This window comes from Pygocentrus nattereri, chromosome 12, assembly GCF_015220715.1.
Source record: "Pygocentrus nattereri isolate fPygNat1 chromosome 12, fPygNat1.pri, whole genome shotgun sequence".
NCBI lineage: Eukaryota > Metazoa > Chordata > Actinopteri > Characiformes > Serrasalmidae > Pygocentrus > Pygocentrus nattereri.
This window is the reverse complement of record NC_051222.1, coordinates 37,630,656-37,650,675: the sequence shown is the minus strand read 5'-3', so window position 1 is coordinate 37,650,675 and position 20,020 is coordinate 37,630,656. Positions and strand designations below refer to the sequence as shown.

Below are 20,020 nucleotides of genomic sequence, written 5' to 3'. Positions count from 1 at the left end.
GCGTGTGTGTGTGTGTGCGTCTTTGCGTGTGTCTGCGTGTGTGTGTGTCTGCGTGTGTGTGTGTGTCTGCGTGTGTGTGTGTGTCTGTGTGTGTGTGTGTGTGTGTGTGTGTGTGTGTGTGTGTGTGTGTGTGTGTGTGTGTGTGTTTTCTCCCGTCTGCCAGTGAAATTTGTTTGAAGACCTAACGGAGAGTCTCTGAACGCACGGTGGCGTCACGCCAGCTGTAACTCAGAGCTGCTGTCCAGCGTCCAGCCTTTCAGTTTAAACACTGGCTCAGTCTCTGGACGGCCGGCTTCTCCTTTACTCTCCTTCATAAGCCGCTCATTTCCTCAGCCTCTGTCTTTGGTTCTGCTGTGTACAGATGTTGGCCAGAAGGCATAATTACCCGTTTATTTCATCCAGATGATAATAAAACAGCTTGGTGTCTTATTTGGAGGACAGAGCTTCTCTTTTCCTGTCTCTCCTTCAGTGTTTTTGTATATTTTCTTCTTTCTGCCTTCAATTAAAAGTGCTAAAACGGGTTTGAAGCGGTGCAGCAAAGGATTTGGTTCTTTTAAAGGAACTTTTCAGCTGTCAGGACAGAACAGCGTCTCTCCATGGACCACAATCTCACTCGGGGTCATTTTGGACCATTTCTGTTGATCCATTCATCAGGGCTTTTCGACTAGTGTTTCACAATCACCATTGTTGTTGTTGTTGTTGTTGTTGTTGTTGTTGTTGTTGTATATCCATCTATATTTGACTGATTTCTCCCTCGTTCTCTCTCTCCTTCAGGGTGGCCACGGACCACAACGTAGACAACACCACAGCTATGCTGAGAGAGTGGCTGATGAACGTGCAGAACCTGTACCACTATGTGGAGTGGAGGCCACAGGAGGAGCCCAGGTGAACAGCCTTACCAACAATTTCCAAAAAAATCGGACTGTTTTATCCATATTTGAGGTTTACACAGTTCCGAATGGCTTTAATGCTCCACCGTCTGACCTACTGAGCAACAGTCTCCGCCCGAGACGCTCCGCCCACACGTAAACCGAGCGTTTGATATCTTTCCCCAAGTTGAGCTGCCCAGAACTATCAGCAGATTTTATCAGACCATCTGGAAACACATGACTGGGAGTCGTCGCTTGCCCCATGGGCCGTGACTGAGCCTTTCTGAGCGAGTAGTCTTTGGACTGAAAAGTGTGAAATTCGCAGTTTTAAAGGCGGTTGAGTTTTCTGTGAAGCATCAGGTGGCTTTTACGCCTGATTTCCATCTACAAGTTTGTTTTCCATGGGTTTGTTTTTGGTGAAACCTTTCAAAAATTTTACCTGCCACTGTATATGAGGATAATACGGGCCACCAAGGGGGCAGTCGTGGGCTGGAGGTTAGGGAACTGTGACCGGAAGGTTGCCGGGTTCGATCACCAGTGCCGACAGTCCATGACTGAGGTGTCCTTGAGCAAGACACCTAACCCCCAACTGCTCCCCGGGCGTCGTGGATAGGGCTGCCCACCGCTCTAGACAAGTGTGCTCACTGCCCCCTAGTGTGTGTGTATTCACTAGTGTGTATGTGGTGTTTCTCTTCACGGATGGGGTAAATGCGGAGGTGGAATTTCCCCGTTTGTGGGATTAAAAAAGTATCACTAAAACCAGTGGTCTGTGATTGATTGACAGGAATGGCCGTTTGACTGACCAACCATATAACACAGTACATTAAGTACATTAAAGTATTTATTTACACGATTCAAATCAGTTCCAGACAAATTCAGTGTCACACATACCTTTCACAGCAAACACCTACATATGTGTATATAAATCCACAGCAGCGCTGCTGGGGTTTTTACACACTGTGTCCACTCTATTAGACACTCCTACCTTGTCGGTCCACCTTGTAGATGTAAAGTCAGAGACGACAGCTCATCTGCTGCTGCACAGTTTGTGTTGGTCATCCTCTAGTCCTTCATCAGTGGTCACAGGACGCTGCCCACAGGACGCTGTTAGCTGGATATTTTTGGTTGGTGGACTATTCTCAGTCCAGTGGCGACACTGAGGTGTTTAAAAACTCCAGCAGCTCTGCTGTGTCTGATCCACTCAGACCAGCACAACACACACTAACACACCACCACCACCACATCAGTGTCACTGCAGTGCTGAGAATGACCCACCACCCAAATAGTACCTGCTCTGTGAGGGTCCATGGGGGTCCTGACCACTGAAGAACAGGGTAACAGAGTATCAGAGAAACAGATGGACTACAGTCTGTAACTGCAGAACTACAGAGTGCAGCTATACAGTAAGTGGAGCTGATTAAGTGGACAGTGAGTGTAGAAACAAGGAGGTGGTCAGAACGTTAGGCCTGGTCAGTGTGTGTGAATATATAATTACAGACTACGCGTGCCTTTATGCATGCCTGATAATTAGACTCATCCATTCCTCTTTAAAGCATGCTGGTGGTAGTATTACATTGGTTTGGTTTGTTAGGTCTACATACTGAGAGCTTTCCTAGTGTTTAGTCTGCATTTGTTCGGTATTGGAGCTAAAAACACAAATTCAAGCCTTTCTTTCTCTCTTTGCCTTACTATCTGTCAGTGAGTACGAAGACGAGGATGGTCCGAAGCACTGGAGCAACGATCGGTATGAGCATGTTATGAAGCTACGGCAGGCGGCCCTGGAGACAGCGCGGGAGATGTGGGCCGACTACTTCCTGGTACGAGCTTCTTTTATTTTTTATTTTTTTAGCTTTTTAAATGAAACAGTAGAAGCCGTATCGCCCCCTACGCTTCCTGTAGTGTATTACAGTCTGTCAGAGCGACTGTGTGGATCATATGAACATTATAGAGCTTTTTAAATGAAACAGTAGAAGCCGTATCGCCCCCTACGCTTCCTGTAGTGTATTACAGTCTGTCAGAGCGACTGTGTGGATCATATGAACATTATAGAGCTTTTTAAATGAAACAGTAGAAGCCGTATCGCCCCCTACGCTTCCTGTAGTGTATTACAGTCTGTCAGAGCGACTGTGTGGATCATATGAACATTATAGAGCTTTTTAAATGAAACAGTAGAAGCCGTATCGCCCCCTACGCTTCCTGTAGTGTATTACAGTCTGTCAGAGCGACTGTGTGGATCATATGAACATTATAGAGCTTTTTAAATGAAACAGTAGAAGCCGTATCGCCCCCTACGCTTCCTGTAGTGTATTACAGTCTGTCAGAGCGACTGTGTGGATCATATGAACATTATAGAGCTTTTTAAATGAAACAGTAGAAGCCGTATCGCCCCCTACGCTTCCTGTAGTGTATTACAGTCTGTCAGAGCGACTGTGTGGATCATATGAACATTATAGAGCTTTTTAAATGAAACAGTAGAAGCCGTATCGCCCCCTACGCTTCCTGTAGTGTATTACAGTCTGTCAGAGCGACTGTGTGGATCATATGAACATTATAGAGCTTTTTAAATGAAACAGTAGAAGCCGTATCGCCCCCTACGCTTCCTGTAGTGTATTACAGTCTGTCAGAGCGACTGTGTGGATCATATGAACATTATAGAGCTTTTTAAATGAAACAGTAGAAGCCGTATCGCCCCCTACGCTTCCTGTAGTGTATTACAGTCTGTCAGAGCGACTGTGTGGATCATATGAACATTATAGAGCTTTTTAAATGAAACAGTAGAAGCCGTATCGCCCCCTACGCTTCCTGTAGTGTATTACAGTCTGTCAGAGCGACTGTGTGGATCATATGAACATTATAGAGCTTTTTAAATGAAACAGTAGAAGCCGTATCGCCCCCTACGCTTCCTGTAGTGTATTACAGTCTGTCAGAGCGACTGTGTGGATCATATGAACATCATAGAGCTTTTTAAATGAAACAGTAGAAGCCGTATCGCCCCCTACGCTTCCTGTAGTGTATTACAGTCTGTCAGAGCGACTGTGTGGATCATATGAACATTATAGAGCTTTTTAAATGAAACAGTAGAAGCCGTATCGCCCCCTACGCTTCCTGTAGTGTATTACAGTCTGTCAGAGCGACTGTGTGGATCATATGAACATTATAGAGCTTTTTAAATGAAACAGTAGAAGCCGTATCGCCCCCTACGCTTCCTGTAGTGTATTACAGTCTGTCAGAGCGACTGTGTGGATCATATGAACATTATAGAGCTTTTTAAATGAAACAGTAGAAGCCGTATCGCCCCCTGCGCTTCCTGTAGTGTATTACAGTCTGTCAGAGCGACTGTGTGGATCATATGAATATTATAGAGCTTTTTAAATGAAACCAGTTCCTCACTGCACAGGATGTGTGGCCCATTATTTCTGCACTCTTGAGATATTTTTCTCAAGATTAATGGCCTGTATTTTAATTTTTTCTCCATAATAGTTGACACTAGATAACCCTGCTAACTGTCCTTCAGGTTTGTGCTGTTGAGTGAACAGCTAGACCTGGCAACACCGAGATATGTGTTCTCACAAGTTCACCGCAGTGACAGGACAAACAGAGAGCTTGCCTTTTTAGGTGACAGCACTGGTGTTGCACAAAATTACAGCAGCCTGCAGAGTTTTTGCAAAAACAGCTGCAGGACATCAGTAGGTTTCAGTGTTGGAGTAATAGTGAAAACTGCCCCTTCAGATGAGGTGAGGAGTGAACAGAGCTAAATAGTGTTCTGCTGGATGCTGATGAGGACTTGTCTTCTACAAAGGCATTTTCTCCTCAATGGATGATGTGCCAACACATTAGTTTGTCCAAGAAATGTCTATTGTTGACCTAGCTAACACCAGCTACAGTATATCGCTTGTTATTGTTTGCTGTATGGTGTCAGCCAAATGAGGATGGGTTTTACTTTGAAGTCTTGGTTCCTTTCAATGTTTCTTCCTCTTGCTCTTGGGGAGTTTTTGCAGCTATCGCCATTGGTGATCGTGGGGGTTCAGATCTGGATTTTTTGCTGTAATAACTTTGATTTTCCTACACGTGTTTCTTAAAAAGATTAAATTCAGGAATCTGCTTTGGCACTTTGTGGTCCAGTCCAGAACGAAATCGCAATTTGAGAGTGCAATTATCAAATCGCAGGTGGACAGTCCAAAAATGTGGACTGCCTGTAGATGTGTTAGACCAACAAGAGGAAACCAACCCTCCACGCATTGTGACACTACAGCGTCCTGGCTGTCTGGCACTCTACATTCAGAGGTCAAGCCTCAAGCTAGAAAAAGTGGAAAACAGTGGAATTAAAAAACAGCCTGAACTTGAATTCACAGAAAATAATGTCACTTTAAATCACGATCACATATTAGTCAGAAAAATCCCAAATAGGCCTAGATATTTACCCCAAATCTTCCAGCCCTAGTCCAGGATCACCCTCAATGACACCTGGTCTGAAATACTGCGATTCTTTCAGGGATCCACATTAAAAGCTTGTTTTGGTCAGTCTTATTCAGTGAGCCAGAGAGGGTGGAAGGAAGGAAAGCTGTTTGAGTCCAACCTGCAGCCATCTGCAGAAGCTGGAGTATGAAATCTAATCAAATTTATTTGTACAAGCTTTTTACAACTTGTTGGCTACATGATCTTTATTCTTGTTTAGTGCTAAAACCTGAACTAACTGTAGACCCAACCGTCAGATGTCTTGGCTGGTTGACTGCGTTGGGGTCCAGGAGCAGGAAAAGAGAGAGGAAAAGGCCTCATTACAGGGCAGAGCAGCTCTTTCACTCTCCTCTCCCGAGATGCCCGTCAGTCTTCAGAGCACAGAAGAATGTCATGTTGTCTATAGATAGTCGTCTCTGGAGGCCAGAAATGCTTATTTTATTTGCTCGTGCTCCGTTTTAGGCTCTGCTTGCAGAAGCGCTGGTCTCTGATTAGCGTCCTCTTTTCTCAGCACTGCGTCCAGCAGCGTTTACAGGGTTATAATCTGTAGAGTGTGTGTCTGGAGTCCAGCGTACCGTGTCCTACAGCGCTGTATAACGGTGATTATAGCTGAGCTGAACGCATCTGTGTTTGTGTCCGAGTCCAGACCACTACAGAGACTCTGAGGATGGTGTCCTCTAACGTGTCCCCGGCATGCGTCTCCACACTGACACCTGCAGGACGGAGCCTGGTACTGCAGACAGTTTCACTGCAGTCATGGGGAAAGATTTAAGATGTTCATGACTCGATCTCTTCTCATCTTCTCATTCTCTTTTGGTCTTTCTTTTTTCGTTCTTGCTCTCTGTCATCTTCTGCCTTTGCGACTCCCTCACTCTCGTTCTTCTCTCTCTTTTTTTTTTTTTTTTATTATTATTATTTTTTTTGTTCCCTTTCCCCTTTCTGGCGTGTATTCTGTTAACTCTCTGTTCTCTTTCTCTTTTCTTTCTCTGCTCTTTTTTTTGTCTCTCTCTCTCTCTCTCTCTCTCTCTCTCTCTCTCTCTCTCTCTCTCTCTCTGTTTTTGTTCTCTTTTTTTTCTTTCTCTTCATTCTTTTTCTCTCTCTGAGCCTCAGAGCACTCTGAGGGCAGGGTTTTCTATTTCAGCTCCTGGACAGAGTGCTCATAGGGCTAGGTCCTCTATTTGAGCTCCTGGACAGAGCGCTCAGGGTTCTGGTTCCTCAGTTCAAGCTCCTGGACAGAGCATTTGAGCTCCCGAACAGCTCCTGGACCTATTTCCGCTCCTGGACCGAGAGCTCAGGGTTCTGGGTCCTCTGTTCGAGCTCCTGGACAGAGCACATACTTTAATGCTTAGCATTCTATGTTAGCAATGTGGAAGTCTTTCAGGTTGTCTGAAAAGCAGGAGCTGGACGTTTTAAAGTTGTTCTGAGCTTTAGTGGAATCATACATTTGTTTCTTATCAAAGTGCTCAAAGTGGTGTGCTGGTCAGAGTGTTGTGTCTGTTAGTGATACAGGTGCGACAGTATTTTAGTGGGGGGGGGTCCTCATTATTATTTATATAACCATTAGCTTTTTCTTTATTCTAACATGTAGAATCTCCTTAATAATGCTTCTCATTTATCTCTCTCCCTCTCCCTCCCTGTAGGTGGTGGACTGTGATAATCTCCTGACTGATCCTGATGTTTTGTGGAAGTTAATAAAGGAGAATAAGACCATCGTGGCTCCGATGCTGGAGTCCAGAGCTGCGTACTCAAACTTCTGGTGTGGAATGACCTCTCAGGTACTCTGTGCGTGTTTGTGTGAATTCCGGTTAGAAAGCTAGAAAAGCGAACACTGGTGACAGTAGCCCTAACCTGACGTCTGACGGGGGGGTAACACTGTTTAACGGGGATTTACTCACTGCACGCATTCAGAATGCGACAGTAGATCAAACGAATATAAATGACTGTTAGGGATTACAGTTAGGGCTGTTTTGTGGCTCCGTTAGTGAAATACCGTGCGACCCAGTGCGTTGATATGACTGCATGTCCCCGTCTGTGTTTGTGCGCAGGGCTACTACAAGCGCACTCCAGCCTACATGCCCATGAGGCGGCAGGAGCGGAAAGGCTGTTTTGCCGTTCCGATGGTCCACTCCACGTTCCTGGTGGACCTCAGGAAGCAGGCAGCCAGCCAGCTGGCCTTCTACCCACCGCACCCAGACTACAGCTGGGCCTTCGATGACATCATCGTCTTCGCCTTCTCGGCCCGCATGGCAGGTGGGTAACACCTGCTCGCCGCTTTCAGCAGCTCAGCTCCACTGGGATCGGAGTTTCATTTGATTTGGGATTTGACTTGGGCTGTGAGTTTAGTCTGCAGAGTCGATTAGTCAAAGACAGTGTTGGTGTTTAATCTGTCAGCTGGTCAGCTGTTTTTGTTCAAAATACTCTGCTGACCGCATTAGTGGGCTTTATATATTTATATATATCATTATTATTTTGTATTTTTTGTTAAATGTTCACCCCCCCCTCTCTCCCCTTCAGATGTCCAGATGTATGTGTGCAACAGAGAGACTTATGGTTTCTTCCCTGTTCCACTGCGGTCCCATAATTCATTGCGAGACGAGACAGACAGCTTCCTCCACTCCATGCTGGAGGTCATGGGTGAGTCAGAAGTCAAAGGTTAATTAGGATCCTCTCACCTGGGTTCCTTAAGAGGAATTCTCTGTTTGTCAGACGTCTGGTTCCTCTCACCACCACTGTGAGCAGTCCTGACTCTTTAAGTTTCTTTAGAGTGTGTCTTTAAACATGTAACCACTCTGACTGATGTTTACGCCCTGCGCGTTTGGTTGTGTAGAGGTTCTGAAAGCGATGTGGGATTCCTTTACAGGAATAGTCTAGTTAAAGAAGCTACTTGGCTTCTAACAGTGAATGATGATGAATAGCCAGCAGTTAGCAATATGCAAATGACTGTGCTGATTGATGCCTTCTACATTCCATTCATTCAGTTTGTTTATAGGTGTGTAGTCGTGATCTTTGAGCCTTCAGGCGGCACCGCGTTAGAAACGCTCATGATTCTGTACTGGAAATCACCGCATGAGCTCAACACTTTCAGAAGTCACTGTCTGTGAACACGGTTGTGTCTGCAAGCTAAAGCTGTATCATGCAGAGGAGAAGCCATAACGATCCTGGGTCTTTGGGTCTTCTTTGCCGGATTTTTTAGTTTTGTTATGCAGCAAATGTTTCCTGTTAGTGAAAGGTCTGGACTGCAGGCCAGTTCAGCACCTGGACTCTTCTTCAGTGAAGCCGTGCTGTTGTGATAGATGCAGTATGTTGAAATACGCAAGGACTTCCATGAAAGAGACCCACTGTCTGGATGGGAGCGCACTGGGGATCGAACTGGCAACCTTCCAGTCACAGGGCCAGTTCCCTAACCTCCAGCCCACGACTGCCCCCATATTGAGGAAATGAGGCTAAACATTTAGCTCCTTTACAACCAACATTGAACCGCCTATATAAAACATCTATATACTGATATATCAGCGTTGATGGTGCCTATCCAGATGTGTAAGCTGTCCACGCCATAGGCACTAATGCAGCCCCAGACCAACAAAGCTGCAGGCTGTTGAACTGTGCTCTGATAACAAGCGTCCATGGTTTCCAAAAAGAATTTCAAAGTTTGATTCGTCTGACCAAAGAACAGTTTTACATTTTGCCCCGGTCCGTTTTAGAAAAGCTTTGGCCCAGAGAAGACGGCCACGTTCCTGGAACTGTTGAGCAGCTAGAATCCTACATCGGACAAGAACGGGACGATGTTCCTCTCCCAAAACTCCAGCAATTGGTCTCCTCCTTTCCCAGACGTTTACAGGCTGTTGATAAGAGAAGAGGAGCTGCTACACAGTGGTTGGACACGGCCCTGTCCCAACTTTTTTGAGATGTGTGGCTGCCATCAAGTTCTAAATGAGTTTATGTTTTTAAGTGAAACGGTAAAACGTCTCGCTTTCATCTGGTTTGTGTCCTATTGTGAATAAAATATGGGTCTAGGAGATTCGCAAATCATTGCGTTCTGTTTTTATTTACCTTTTTACACAGCGTGTTATATATATCTCTCTCTCTCTCTCTCTCTCTCTCTCTCTCTCTCTCTCTCTCTCTCTCTCTCTCTCTCTCTCTCTCTCTCTCTCTCTCTCTCTCACTCTCTCTCTCTCTCTCTCTCTCTCACACACTCTCTCTCTCTCTCTCTCTCTCTCTCTCTCTCAGTGCGTAGTCCTCCGTTGGACCCCTCTGTGTATCTTTCTCTTCCTGCTAAGCAGCCTGACAAAATGGGCTTTGATGAGGTGAGAACTTCAACTTCTGCCACATTAAAGGAAACCGTTCACACACAGTTATGATTCGGGAAACGTGGCAGTTTATGTTGGTTGTAAAGGTGCTGAATGTTTAGCTTCATTTCCTCGATGTGCAGATATTCATGATAAACCTGGTGAGACGGCAGGACCGTAGAGACCGGATGCTGAGGACTCTGTTGGAGCAGGAGATCACCTGCAAGATCGTAAACGCGGTGGACGGCAAGTATGTCCAACACACAGCTGCTACATTTTGTTTCTCACCCTTGTGGTGTTGATACAGTCAGCATAGGATTCTGTGTAGCATGTTTCACAGCCTCTTGCTACTCACTCTCTCTCACTCGCTCATTCTCCCTGTCAAACCATAGAACAGACTCGGTTTATATCACAATACCTACATTTAGAGTCGGTTATTCATTCAGCCTAATGAGAAACTGTAGAACGGACTCGGTTTATATCACAATACCTACATTTAGAGACGGTTATTCATTCAGCCTAATGAGAAACTGTAGAACAGACTCGGTTTATATCACAATACCTACATTTAGAGTCGGTTATTCATTCAGTCTAATGAGAAACTGTAGAACAGACTCGGTTTATATCACAATACCTACATTTAGAGTCGTTATTCATTCAGTCTAATGAGAAACTGTAGAACAGACTCGGTTTATATCACAATACCTACATTTAGAGTCGGTTATTCATTCAGCCTAATGAGAAACTGTAGAACAGACTCGGTTTATATCACAATACCTACATTTAGAGTCGGTTATTCATTCAGTCTAATGAGAAACTGTAGAACGGACTCGGTTTATATCACAATACCTACATTTAGAGTCGGTTATTCATTCAGTCTAATGAGAAACTGTAGAACGGACTCGGTTTATATCACAATACCTACATTTAGAGTCGGTTATTCATTCAGTCTAATGAGAAACTGTAGAACGGACTCGGTTTATATCACAATACCTACATTTAGAGCCGGTTATTCATTCAGTCTAATGAGAAACTGTAGAACGGACTCGGTTTATATCACAATACCTACATTTAGAGTCGGTTATTCATTCAGTCTAATGAGAAACTGTAGAACGGACTCGGTTTATATCACAATACCTACATTTAGAGTCGGTTATTCATTCAGCCTAATGAGAAACTGTAGAACGGACTCGGTTTATATCACAATACCTACATTTAGAGTCGGTTATTCATTCAGCCTAACGAGAAACTGTAGAACGGACTCGGTTTATATCACAATACCTACATTTAGAGTCGGTTATTCATTCAGTCTAATGAGAAACTGTAGAACGGACTCGGTTTATATCACAATACCTACATTTAGAGCCGGTTATTCATTCAGTCTAATGAGAAACTGTAGAACGGACTCGGTTTATATCACAATACCTACATTTAGAGCCGGTTATTCATTCAGTCTAATGAGAAACTGTAGAACGGACTCGGTTTATATCACAATACCTACATTTAGAGCCGGTTATTCATTCAGTCTAATGAGAAACTGTAGAACGGACTCGGTTTATATCACAATACCTACATTTAGAGCCGGTTATTCATTCAGTCTAATGAGAAACTGTAGAACGGACTCGGTTTATATCACAATACCTACATTTAGAGCCGGTTATTCATTCAGTCTAATGAGAAACTGTAGAACGGACTCGGTTTATATCACAATACCTACATTTAGAGCCGGTTATTCATTCAGTCTAATGAGAAACTGTAGAACGGACTCGGTTTATATCACAATACCTACATTTAGAGTCGGTTATTCATTCAGTCTAATGAGAAACTGTAGAACGGACTCGGTTTATATCACAATACCTACATTTAGAGTCGGTTATTCATTCAGTCTAATGAGAAACTGTAGAACGGACTCGGTTTATATCACAATACCTACATTTAGAGTCGGTTATTCATTCAGTCTAATGAGAAACTGTAGAACGGACTCGGTTTATATCACAATACCTACATTTAGAGTCGGTTATTCATTCAGCCTAATGAGAAACTGTAGAACGGACTCGGTTTATATCACAATACCTACATTTAGAGTCGGTTATTCATTCAGCCTAATGAGAAACTGTAGAACGGACTCGGTTTATATCACAATACCTACATTTAGAGTCGGTTATTCATTCAGTCTAACGAGAAACTGTAGAACGGACTCGGTTTATATCACAATACCTACATTTAGAGTCGGTTATTCATTCAGTCTAACGAGAAACTGTAGAACGGACTCGGTTTATATCACAATACCTACATTTAGAGTCGGTTATTCATTCAGCCTAATGAGAAACTGTAGAACGGACTCGGTTTATATCACAATACCTACATTTAGAGCCGGTTATTCATTCAGTCTAATGAGAAACTGTAGAACGGACTCGGTTTATATCACAATACCTACATTTAGAGCCGGTTATTCATTCAGTCTAATGAGAAACTGTAGAACGGACTCGGTTTATATCACAATACCTACATTTAGAGCCGGTTATTCATTCAGTCTAATGAGAAACTGTAGAACGGACTCGGTTTATATCACAATACCTACATTTAGAGCCGGTTATTCATTCAGTCTAATGAGAAACTGTAGAACGGACTCGGTTTATATCACAATACCTACATTTAGAGTCGGTTATTCATTCAGCCTAATGAGAAACTGTAGAACGGACTCGGTTTATATCACAATACCTACATTTAGAGTCGGTTATTCATTCAGCCTAATGAGAAACTGTAGAACGGACTCGGTTTATATCACAATACCTACATTTAGAGTCGGTTATTCATTCAGCCTAATGAGAAACTGTAGAACGGACTCGGTTTATATCACAATACCTACATTTAGAGTCGGTTATTCATTCAGCCTAATGAGAAACTGTAGAACGGACTCGGTTTATATCACAATACCTACATTTAGAGTCGGTTATTCATTCAGCCTAATGAGAAACTGTAGAACGGACTCGGTTTATATCACAATACCTACATTTAGAGCCGGTTATTCATTCAGTCTAATGAGAAACTGTAGAACGGACTCGGTTTATATCACAATACCTACATTTAGAGTCGGTTATTCATTCAGCCTAATGAGAAACTGTAGAACGGACTCGGTTTATATCACAATACCTACATTTAGAGCCGGTTATTCATTCAGTCTAATGAGAAACTGTAGAACGGACTCGGTTTATATCACAATACCTACATTTAGAGCCGGTTATTCATTCAGCCTAATGAGAAACTGTAGAACGGACTCGGTTTATATCACAATACCTACATTTAGAGTCGGTTATTCATTCAGCCTAATGAGAAACTGTAGACCGGACTCGGTTTATATCACAATACCTACATTTAGAGTCGGTTATTCATTCAGCCTAATGAGAAACTGTAGAACGGACTCGGTTTATATCACAATACCTACATTTAGAGTCGGTTATTCATTCAGCCTAATGAGAAACTGTAGAACGGACTCGGTTTATATCACAATACCTACATTTAGAGTCGGTTATTCATTCAGCCTAATGAGAAACTGTAGAACGGACTCGGTTTATATCACAATACCTACATTTAGAGCCGGTTATTCATTCAGCCTAATGAGAAACTGTAGAACGGACTCGGTTTATATCACAATACCTACATTTAGAGTCGGTTATTCATTCAGCCTAATGAGAAACTGTAGAACGGACTCGGTTTATATCACAATACCTACATTTAGAGTCGGTTATTCATTCAGCCTAATGAGAAACTGTAGAACGGACTCGGTTTATATCACAATACCTACATTTAGAGCCGGTTATTCATTCAGTCTAATGAGAAACTGTAGAACGGACTCGGTTTATATCACAATACCTACATTTAGAGTCGGTTATTCATTCAGTCTAATGAGAAACTGTAGAACAGGCTACTAACAGTGATGTTGGTACTGAAGAAAGGTTAATGTTTCTTCCTCAGGGCGTTGAACGCGAGTCAGGTCCGTGCTCTGGGTATAGAAATGTTGCCAGGATACAGTGACCCGTACCACGGCCGGCCGCTCACTAAAGGAGAGCTGGGCTGCTTCCTGTCCCACTACAACATCTGGAATGAGGTGTGTGTGATAATAAAGCCGTAATAGTAATATAAGCCATTTGCGTTTGTGTCTTGTGTCTTTTAACCATTAAAGACTGTGCTGTAGATTGTAGAGCGAGGTCTGAAGGTCTCCCTGGTGATCGAGGATGATCTGCGCTTTGAGATTTTCTTCAAGAGGCGTCTTCAGAACCTGATGCAGGAAGTGGAGGCGCAGGGACTGGACTGGGACTTGATGTGAGTAAACACACACACAGCCCTTAGAGCTGGTGTAGGTAGGGCAGTGCTGTCCTGAAGCTGGGCTACTTCACACAAACACATACGGCGCCCTCAGCCGACTCGGTAGCCTTCAGAGTCCTTGACCTGACCAGAGACTTCAGTGTGAAATGGTCACTTACTCTTATTTAAAATCCGTGGCGGTCACTCTCATCGGTCTGTCGTACGTGAAATGCTGAGTTGCATTCAAGCACATATCTGAACCGTCACTCACTCATAACTATAGAACTTGACAGATTAGTTTTGTAGTAGATGCTGTTTCATTAATAGTCGTTACTGAATAATTCATAGCGGATACTGAATAATTCGTAGCGGATACTGAATAATAGCGGATACTGAGTATTCACAGTAGATAATGAATGACTTATAGATGTTACTAAACAATTCATAGCGGATACTGAATAATTCATAGCAGATACTGAATAATTCATAGCGGATACTGAATAATAGCGGATACTGAGTATTCACAGTAGATAATGAATGACTTATAGATGTTACTAAACAATTCATAGCGGATACTGAATAATTCGTAGCGGATACTGAATAATAGCGGATACTGAATAATAGCGGATACTGAGTATTCACAGTAGATAATGAATGACTTATAGATGTTACTAAACAATTCATAGCGGATACTGAATAATTCATAGCAGATACTGAATAATTCATAGCGGATACTGAATAATAGCGGATACTGAATAATAGCGGATACTGAGTATTCACAGTAGATAATGAATGACTTATAGATGTTACTGAATAATTCATAGCGGATACTGAATAATTCATAGCGGATACTGAATAATTCGTAGCGGATACTGAATAATAGCGGATACTGAATAATAGCGTATACTGAGTATTCACAGTAGATAATGAATGACCTATAGATGTTACTAAACAATTCATAGCGGATACTGAATAATTCATAGCAGATACTGAATAATTCATAGCGGATACTGAATATTAGCGGATACTGAGTATTCACAGTAGATAATGAATGACTTATAGATGTTACTAAATAATTCATAGCGGATACTGAATAATAGCGGATACTGAATAATAGCGGATACTGAGTATTCACAGTAGATAATGAATGACTTGTAGATGTTACTGAATAATTCATAGCGGATACTGAATAATTCATAGCGGATACTGAATAATTCATAGCGGATACTGAGTAATTCGTAGCGGATACTGAATAATAGCGGATACTGAATAATAGCGTATACTGAGTATTCACAGTAGATAATGAATGACCTATAGATGTTACTAAACAATTCATAGCGGATACTGAATAATTCATAGCAGATACTGAATAATTCATAGCGGATACTGAATAATAGCGGATACTGAGTATTCACAGTAGATAATGAATGACTTATAGATGTTACTAAATAATTCATAGCGGATACTGAATAATTCATAGCGGATACTGAATAATTCATAGCGGATACTGAATAATAGCGGATACTGAGTATTCACAGTAGATAATGAATGACTTATAGATGTTACTGAATAATTCATAGCGGATACTGAATAATTCATAGCGGATACTGAATAATAGCGGATACTGAGTATTCACATTAGATAATGAATGACTTGTAGATGTTACTGAATAATTCATAGCGGATACTGAATAATTCATAGCGGATACTGAATAATAGCGGATACTGAATAATAGCGGATACTGAATATTCACATTAGATAATGAATGACTTGTAGATGTTACTGAATAATTCATAGCGGATACTGAATAATTCATAGCGGATACTGAATAATTCGTAGCGAATACTGAATAATAGCGGATACTGAATAATAGCGTATACTGAGTATTCACAGTAGATAATGAATGACTTATAGATGTTACTAAACAATTCATAGCGGATACTGAATAATTCATAGCAGATACTGAATAATTCATAGCGGATACTGAATAATAGCGGATACTGAGTATTCACAGTAGATAATGAATGACGTATAGATGTTACTAAACAATTCATAGCGGATACTGAATAATTCATAGCGGATACTGAATAATTCATAGCGGATACTGAATAATAGCGGATACTGAGTATTCACAGTAGATAATGAATGACTTATAGATGTTACTAAACAATTCATAGTGGATACTGAATAATTCGTAGCGGATACTGAATAATAGCGGATACTGAGTATTCACAGTAGATAATGAATGACTTATAGATGTTACTAAACAATTCATAGCGGATACTGAATAATTCATAGCGGTTAACGAATGTTTTATTGATGGATATTGAAATATTCATAATAGTTCCTGAATATTTCATAGTAGCTACTGGATAATAAGCCTCAAATTATTAACTGAAGAAGTTGTTCTTTCTGTCGTTTTGCTTTAAAAATTAAATGCAATTATAAACATACGGTATCTGTACATACCATTATGTAACGGTTACATTCTGTACTGACAGGTTCAGTTTCCAACCTTACAGATGATGTAAAGGGTGGTGTCTGTTTCTGCAAAAATAGAACAAGTTCCTTTTAAAATGAGACACAAGTAAATTTTTTATCCCATTTTTATCAAAATAACTTCAGAAATATGAGTTTCTGATCATAATGAAAATATCTGCTCTTCTACATACAAACTCAAATATGACGTACAAGTTCAGGACCTGCTCCTTCCACACGGCTCCCCTCAGTGTTTGGATGTGTTAGGAGTCAGAAATGATGGATATACATGCGTTTTCAAACATTCATGCTTGTCATGTTCATTTTCAAACTAGGAAGAAGTGAAAGTTAAAGAACAGAGAGGATGATATCTAAACGTACAACAGAAAACTTGTTTGATCTCTTCTCACATGTTGCAGCGTGTAATTATGCTTAATTACAAACCCGAGGATAAGAAGAAGAGCAGAACCAGGGATGAAATGATGGGCAAGTTCTTTGTGTTCTTTCCTTTTGTGATTTGATTTTTGTTCTCTGGCACATGTGGGCAGTTATATTGGGAGGAAGAGGATGCAGGTGGACCATCCGGAAAAATCTGTGCCCAACATCCACAACCTGGTGGAGGCTGATTATTCCTATTGGACACTGGGCTACATGATCTCATTACAAGGCGCTAAGAAGCTGCTAAGGGCGGAGCCTCTGAAGAAGATGCTTCCAGTCGACGAGTTTCTCCCTGTGATGTACAACAAGCACCCAGTGTAAGAGTTTTTCAGGCCAGTTCACTGGCCACTTTATTAGAAACACCTCGTGCTTCCACTCACTGGCCACTTTATTAGAAACACCTCGTGCTTCCACTCACTGGCCACTTTATTAGAAACACCTCGTGCTTCCACTCACTGGCCACGTTATTAGAAACACCCACCTTGTGCTTCCACTCACTGGCCACTTTATTAGAAACACCTTGTGCTTCCACTCACTGGCCACGTTATTAGAAACACCCACCTTGTACTTCCACTCACTGGCCACTTTATTAGAAACACCTACCTCATGCTTCCACTCACTGGCCTCTACATGCTAAAAACTAACCCTCTCTGTTTCTCTCTCCAGGGAGGACTACATGTCCCACTTTGAGGCGAGAGACCTTCGGGCGTTCTCAGCTGAGCCCCTGCTGGTCTTCCCTACTCACTACACGGGTGACCCCGGCTACATCAGCGACACGGAGACGTCCACAGTGTGGGACAATGAGACCGTACGGACGGACTGGGACAGGGCACGCTCCCGCAAAACTCTGGAGCAGGAGGAACTCAGCTCGGAGGCCCAGAACACGGACGTCCTGCAGTCAGCGCTGGACAGCACGGCCAGGGATGAGCTCTGAGAGCCTGAGACTAAAGCTGGGACTTGGGGGAGGGAGTTAGTGAGTAATTTAGAAGTGTCAGTTATTCAGTAACTTCACACACTAGGTTTACAGCAGCTGCTGACCGCTCTTCTTTTGAATTTCAAGCAGGATTTAACTGGCAAACAGACACAGTACTGCTCAGTGGTGATGACCTTTTACAGCCTGACAGACAGACAAATCTTATTCCTAAGTTCTAGGAGGTCTTAGGAGGTTCTAGGAGGTTTTAGGGAGTCTCCACCTGCTGGACAGTGTGTGTTGGTGGCCTCAAGTCACCAAACTGAACCAGTAAACGAACATTTCATTCTGAAAAAATGAAAGAAATACACTATATTCTGTTGGAAACCATATCAGGGAGGTAAGCATGTTCACAAAGATGGTTCTTCAAGGGTTCTTTAGTAAGGAAAATAGTTCTATATAAAACCATGAACACTCCATGTGTTTGCCTAAATGGTTCCTTGCATGGTGAAATGGTTCTTCAGATTGATGGAGAATGTATTGTAGATGGTTCTATGTAGAAGCTTCTTCTATTGTTACGATGTCAAGCTTTTCTGTGCTATATAGAAGATTGTTTCTAGAACCGTCTGTAGCACATTCATGCATTTTCCATCAGTCTGAAGGTCCCTTTCATGATGCGAACAGTCTTTTAATCATGCAAAGGGCTCTTTGATTGTTCAAAGGTCTTTTTGGAACCATTTTCTTTACTAAAGAGCCATGAAGAACCCTCTTTTTCAACAGTGTGGAGACCAAAAGTATTAAATGGGGTGGGCTTACTGGGTAACTGGGTAAGAATTGCTGGGAGAGTTGGGACCAAAATCGGAGAGAAAATCCAGGATTTATTAGGAAATCCAGGATTTATTAGTTGTGAGTAACAGTGTTGATATTAAAACGTATAACTCCACGTCTCCAGTGGGAGCTGATGAGTCGCGATGATGCAGTAGAACTTTATTCACACAGATCTGAACTAACGGGACTAAAAACTGCGTTCTACATGTTTTGAGTCGAAAGGCTCTCTGAGGAACCCTTCTGGTTCTCGGCTGTGCGGAAGTCCAGAGAGGCCATGAGGTAGTTTTCTGAATTGTTATCTTTAGATAGTTGATTATCTTATCTTGAGATAATAAAAGGTCTCAAGATAACCAAGGTTATCACAACTTTTATTATCTTGAGAAGATAATTCATAATAAGATAAGTTCATTACATTAGGATCTCAAGATAACTATCTTAGGATCTAAAGATGAAGCTGTTTATTGTCTTATCAAGATAACAAGTTTGTCATCTTGAGATTACGAGTTAATTATCTTGGGATCTTAACAAATTATCTTGAGATAATGAGTTAATTATCTTGATCTCAAGATGCCAAAGTTGCTGTCTTGAGATAATGACTTGATCTTATGTTGAGATAAAATTTGTTGCCTTGAGAGGTTCACTATCTTGTGATCTCAAAATCTTAACTTTATCTTGAGATCACAAGATAAGTAACTTATCTCAAGATAACCTTCCAGGAAATTCTAGCAACAGCTCATGGCGTCTCTGCACTTCGGTACGGGTGCCTTTCAGAAAGGATCCTGTTTTGCTGAGTGAGACGTGCGACTGTGAAGAACCTTGAAGAACCACATAATGTTGGGGTTCGAAGGTTTTTCCTACAAGCACAAGAACCATTTGGGAAAAGCCAGAGCTGCTTTTACGCATTCGTTCTTGATCATGTTTGCTGCTTGAGACGCAAAGAAAACTAAAACGGTTGCAGTTTGATCTGCGTAACTTCTAGAACTGATTCAGACGCGGTTCAGATCTTCAGACCTGTCATCAGAGTTACTGCCGGTGAGATCGAGGGTTGGCCTGAAATACTTGACTGACAGCTCAGGCAGGGTTATAAATTATAATGGTTACCTTTCATTCTGAAATACACAAATCAGGCATAACATCATGACCACCTCCTCGTTTCTATGTTCACTGTCCATTTTATCAACGCCAGAAACTCCAGCAGCTCTGCTGTGTCTGATCCACTCAGACAAGCGCAACACACACTAACACACCACCACCACCACATCAGTGTTACTGCAGTGCTGAGAATGATCCACCACCCAAACAGTACCTGCTCTGTGAGGGTCCACGGGGGTCCTGACCACTGAAGAACAGGGTAACAGAGTATCAGAGAAACAGATGGACTACAGTCTGTAACTGTAGAACTACAGAGTGCAGCTATACGGTCAGTGGACCTGATAAAGTGGACAGTGAGT

General features: G+C 42.2%; 1 protein-coding gene across 1 annotated transcript in view; it reads left to right on the top strand.

The window, feature by feature from the left end:
• colgalt1b (collagen beta(1-O)galactosyltransferase 1b) overlaps positions 1 to 19,816 on the top strand; it is a 35,080-nt gene extending 15,264 nt beyond the window's left edge. The window contains exons 2-12 of the mRNA XM_017682974.2: positions 775 to 885; positions 2,569 to 2,686; positions 6,965 to 7,099; positions 7,370 to 7,574; positions 7,839 to 7,958; positions 9,552 to 9,628; positions 9,754 to 9,860; positions 13,586 to 13,718; positions 13,806 to 13,933; positions 16,942 to 17,148; positions 17,498 to 19,816. Coding sequence (XP_017538463.1) covers positions 775 to 885; positions 2,569 to 2,686; positions 6,965 to 7,099; positions 7,370 to 7,574; positions 7,839 to 7,958; positions 9,552 to 9,628; positions 9,754 to 9,860; positions 13,586 to 13,718; positions 13,806 to 13,933; positions 16,942 to 17,148; positions 17,498 to 17,765 — 1,609 coding nt within the window. The 3' untranslated portion in view covers positions 17,766 to 19,816. The remainder of the gene's footprint in view (positions 1 to 774; positions 886 to 2,568; positions 2,687 to 6,964; positions 7,100 to 7,369; positions 7,575 to 7,838; positions 7,959 to 9,551; positions 9,629 to 9,753; positions 9,861 to 13,585; positions 13,719 to 13,805; positions 13,934 to 16,941; positions 17,149 to 17,497) is intronic.
• The last annotated feature ends 204 nt before the right edge of the window (positions 19,817 to 20,020 follow it).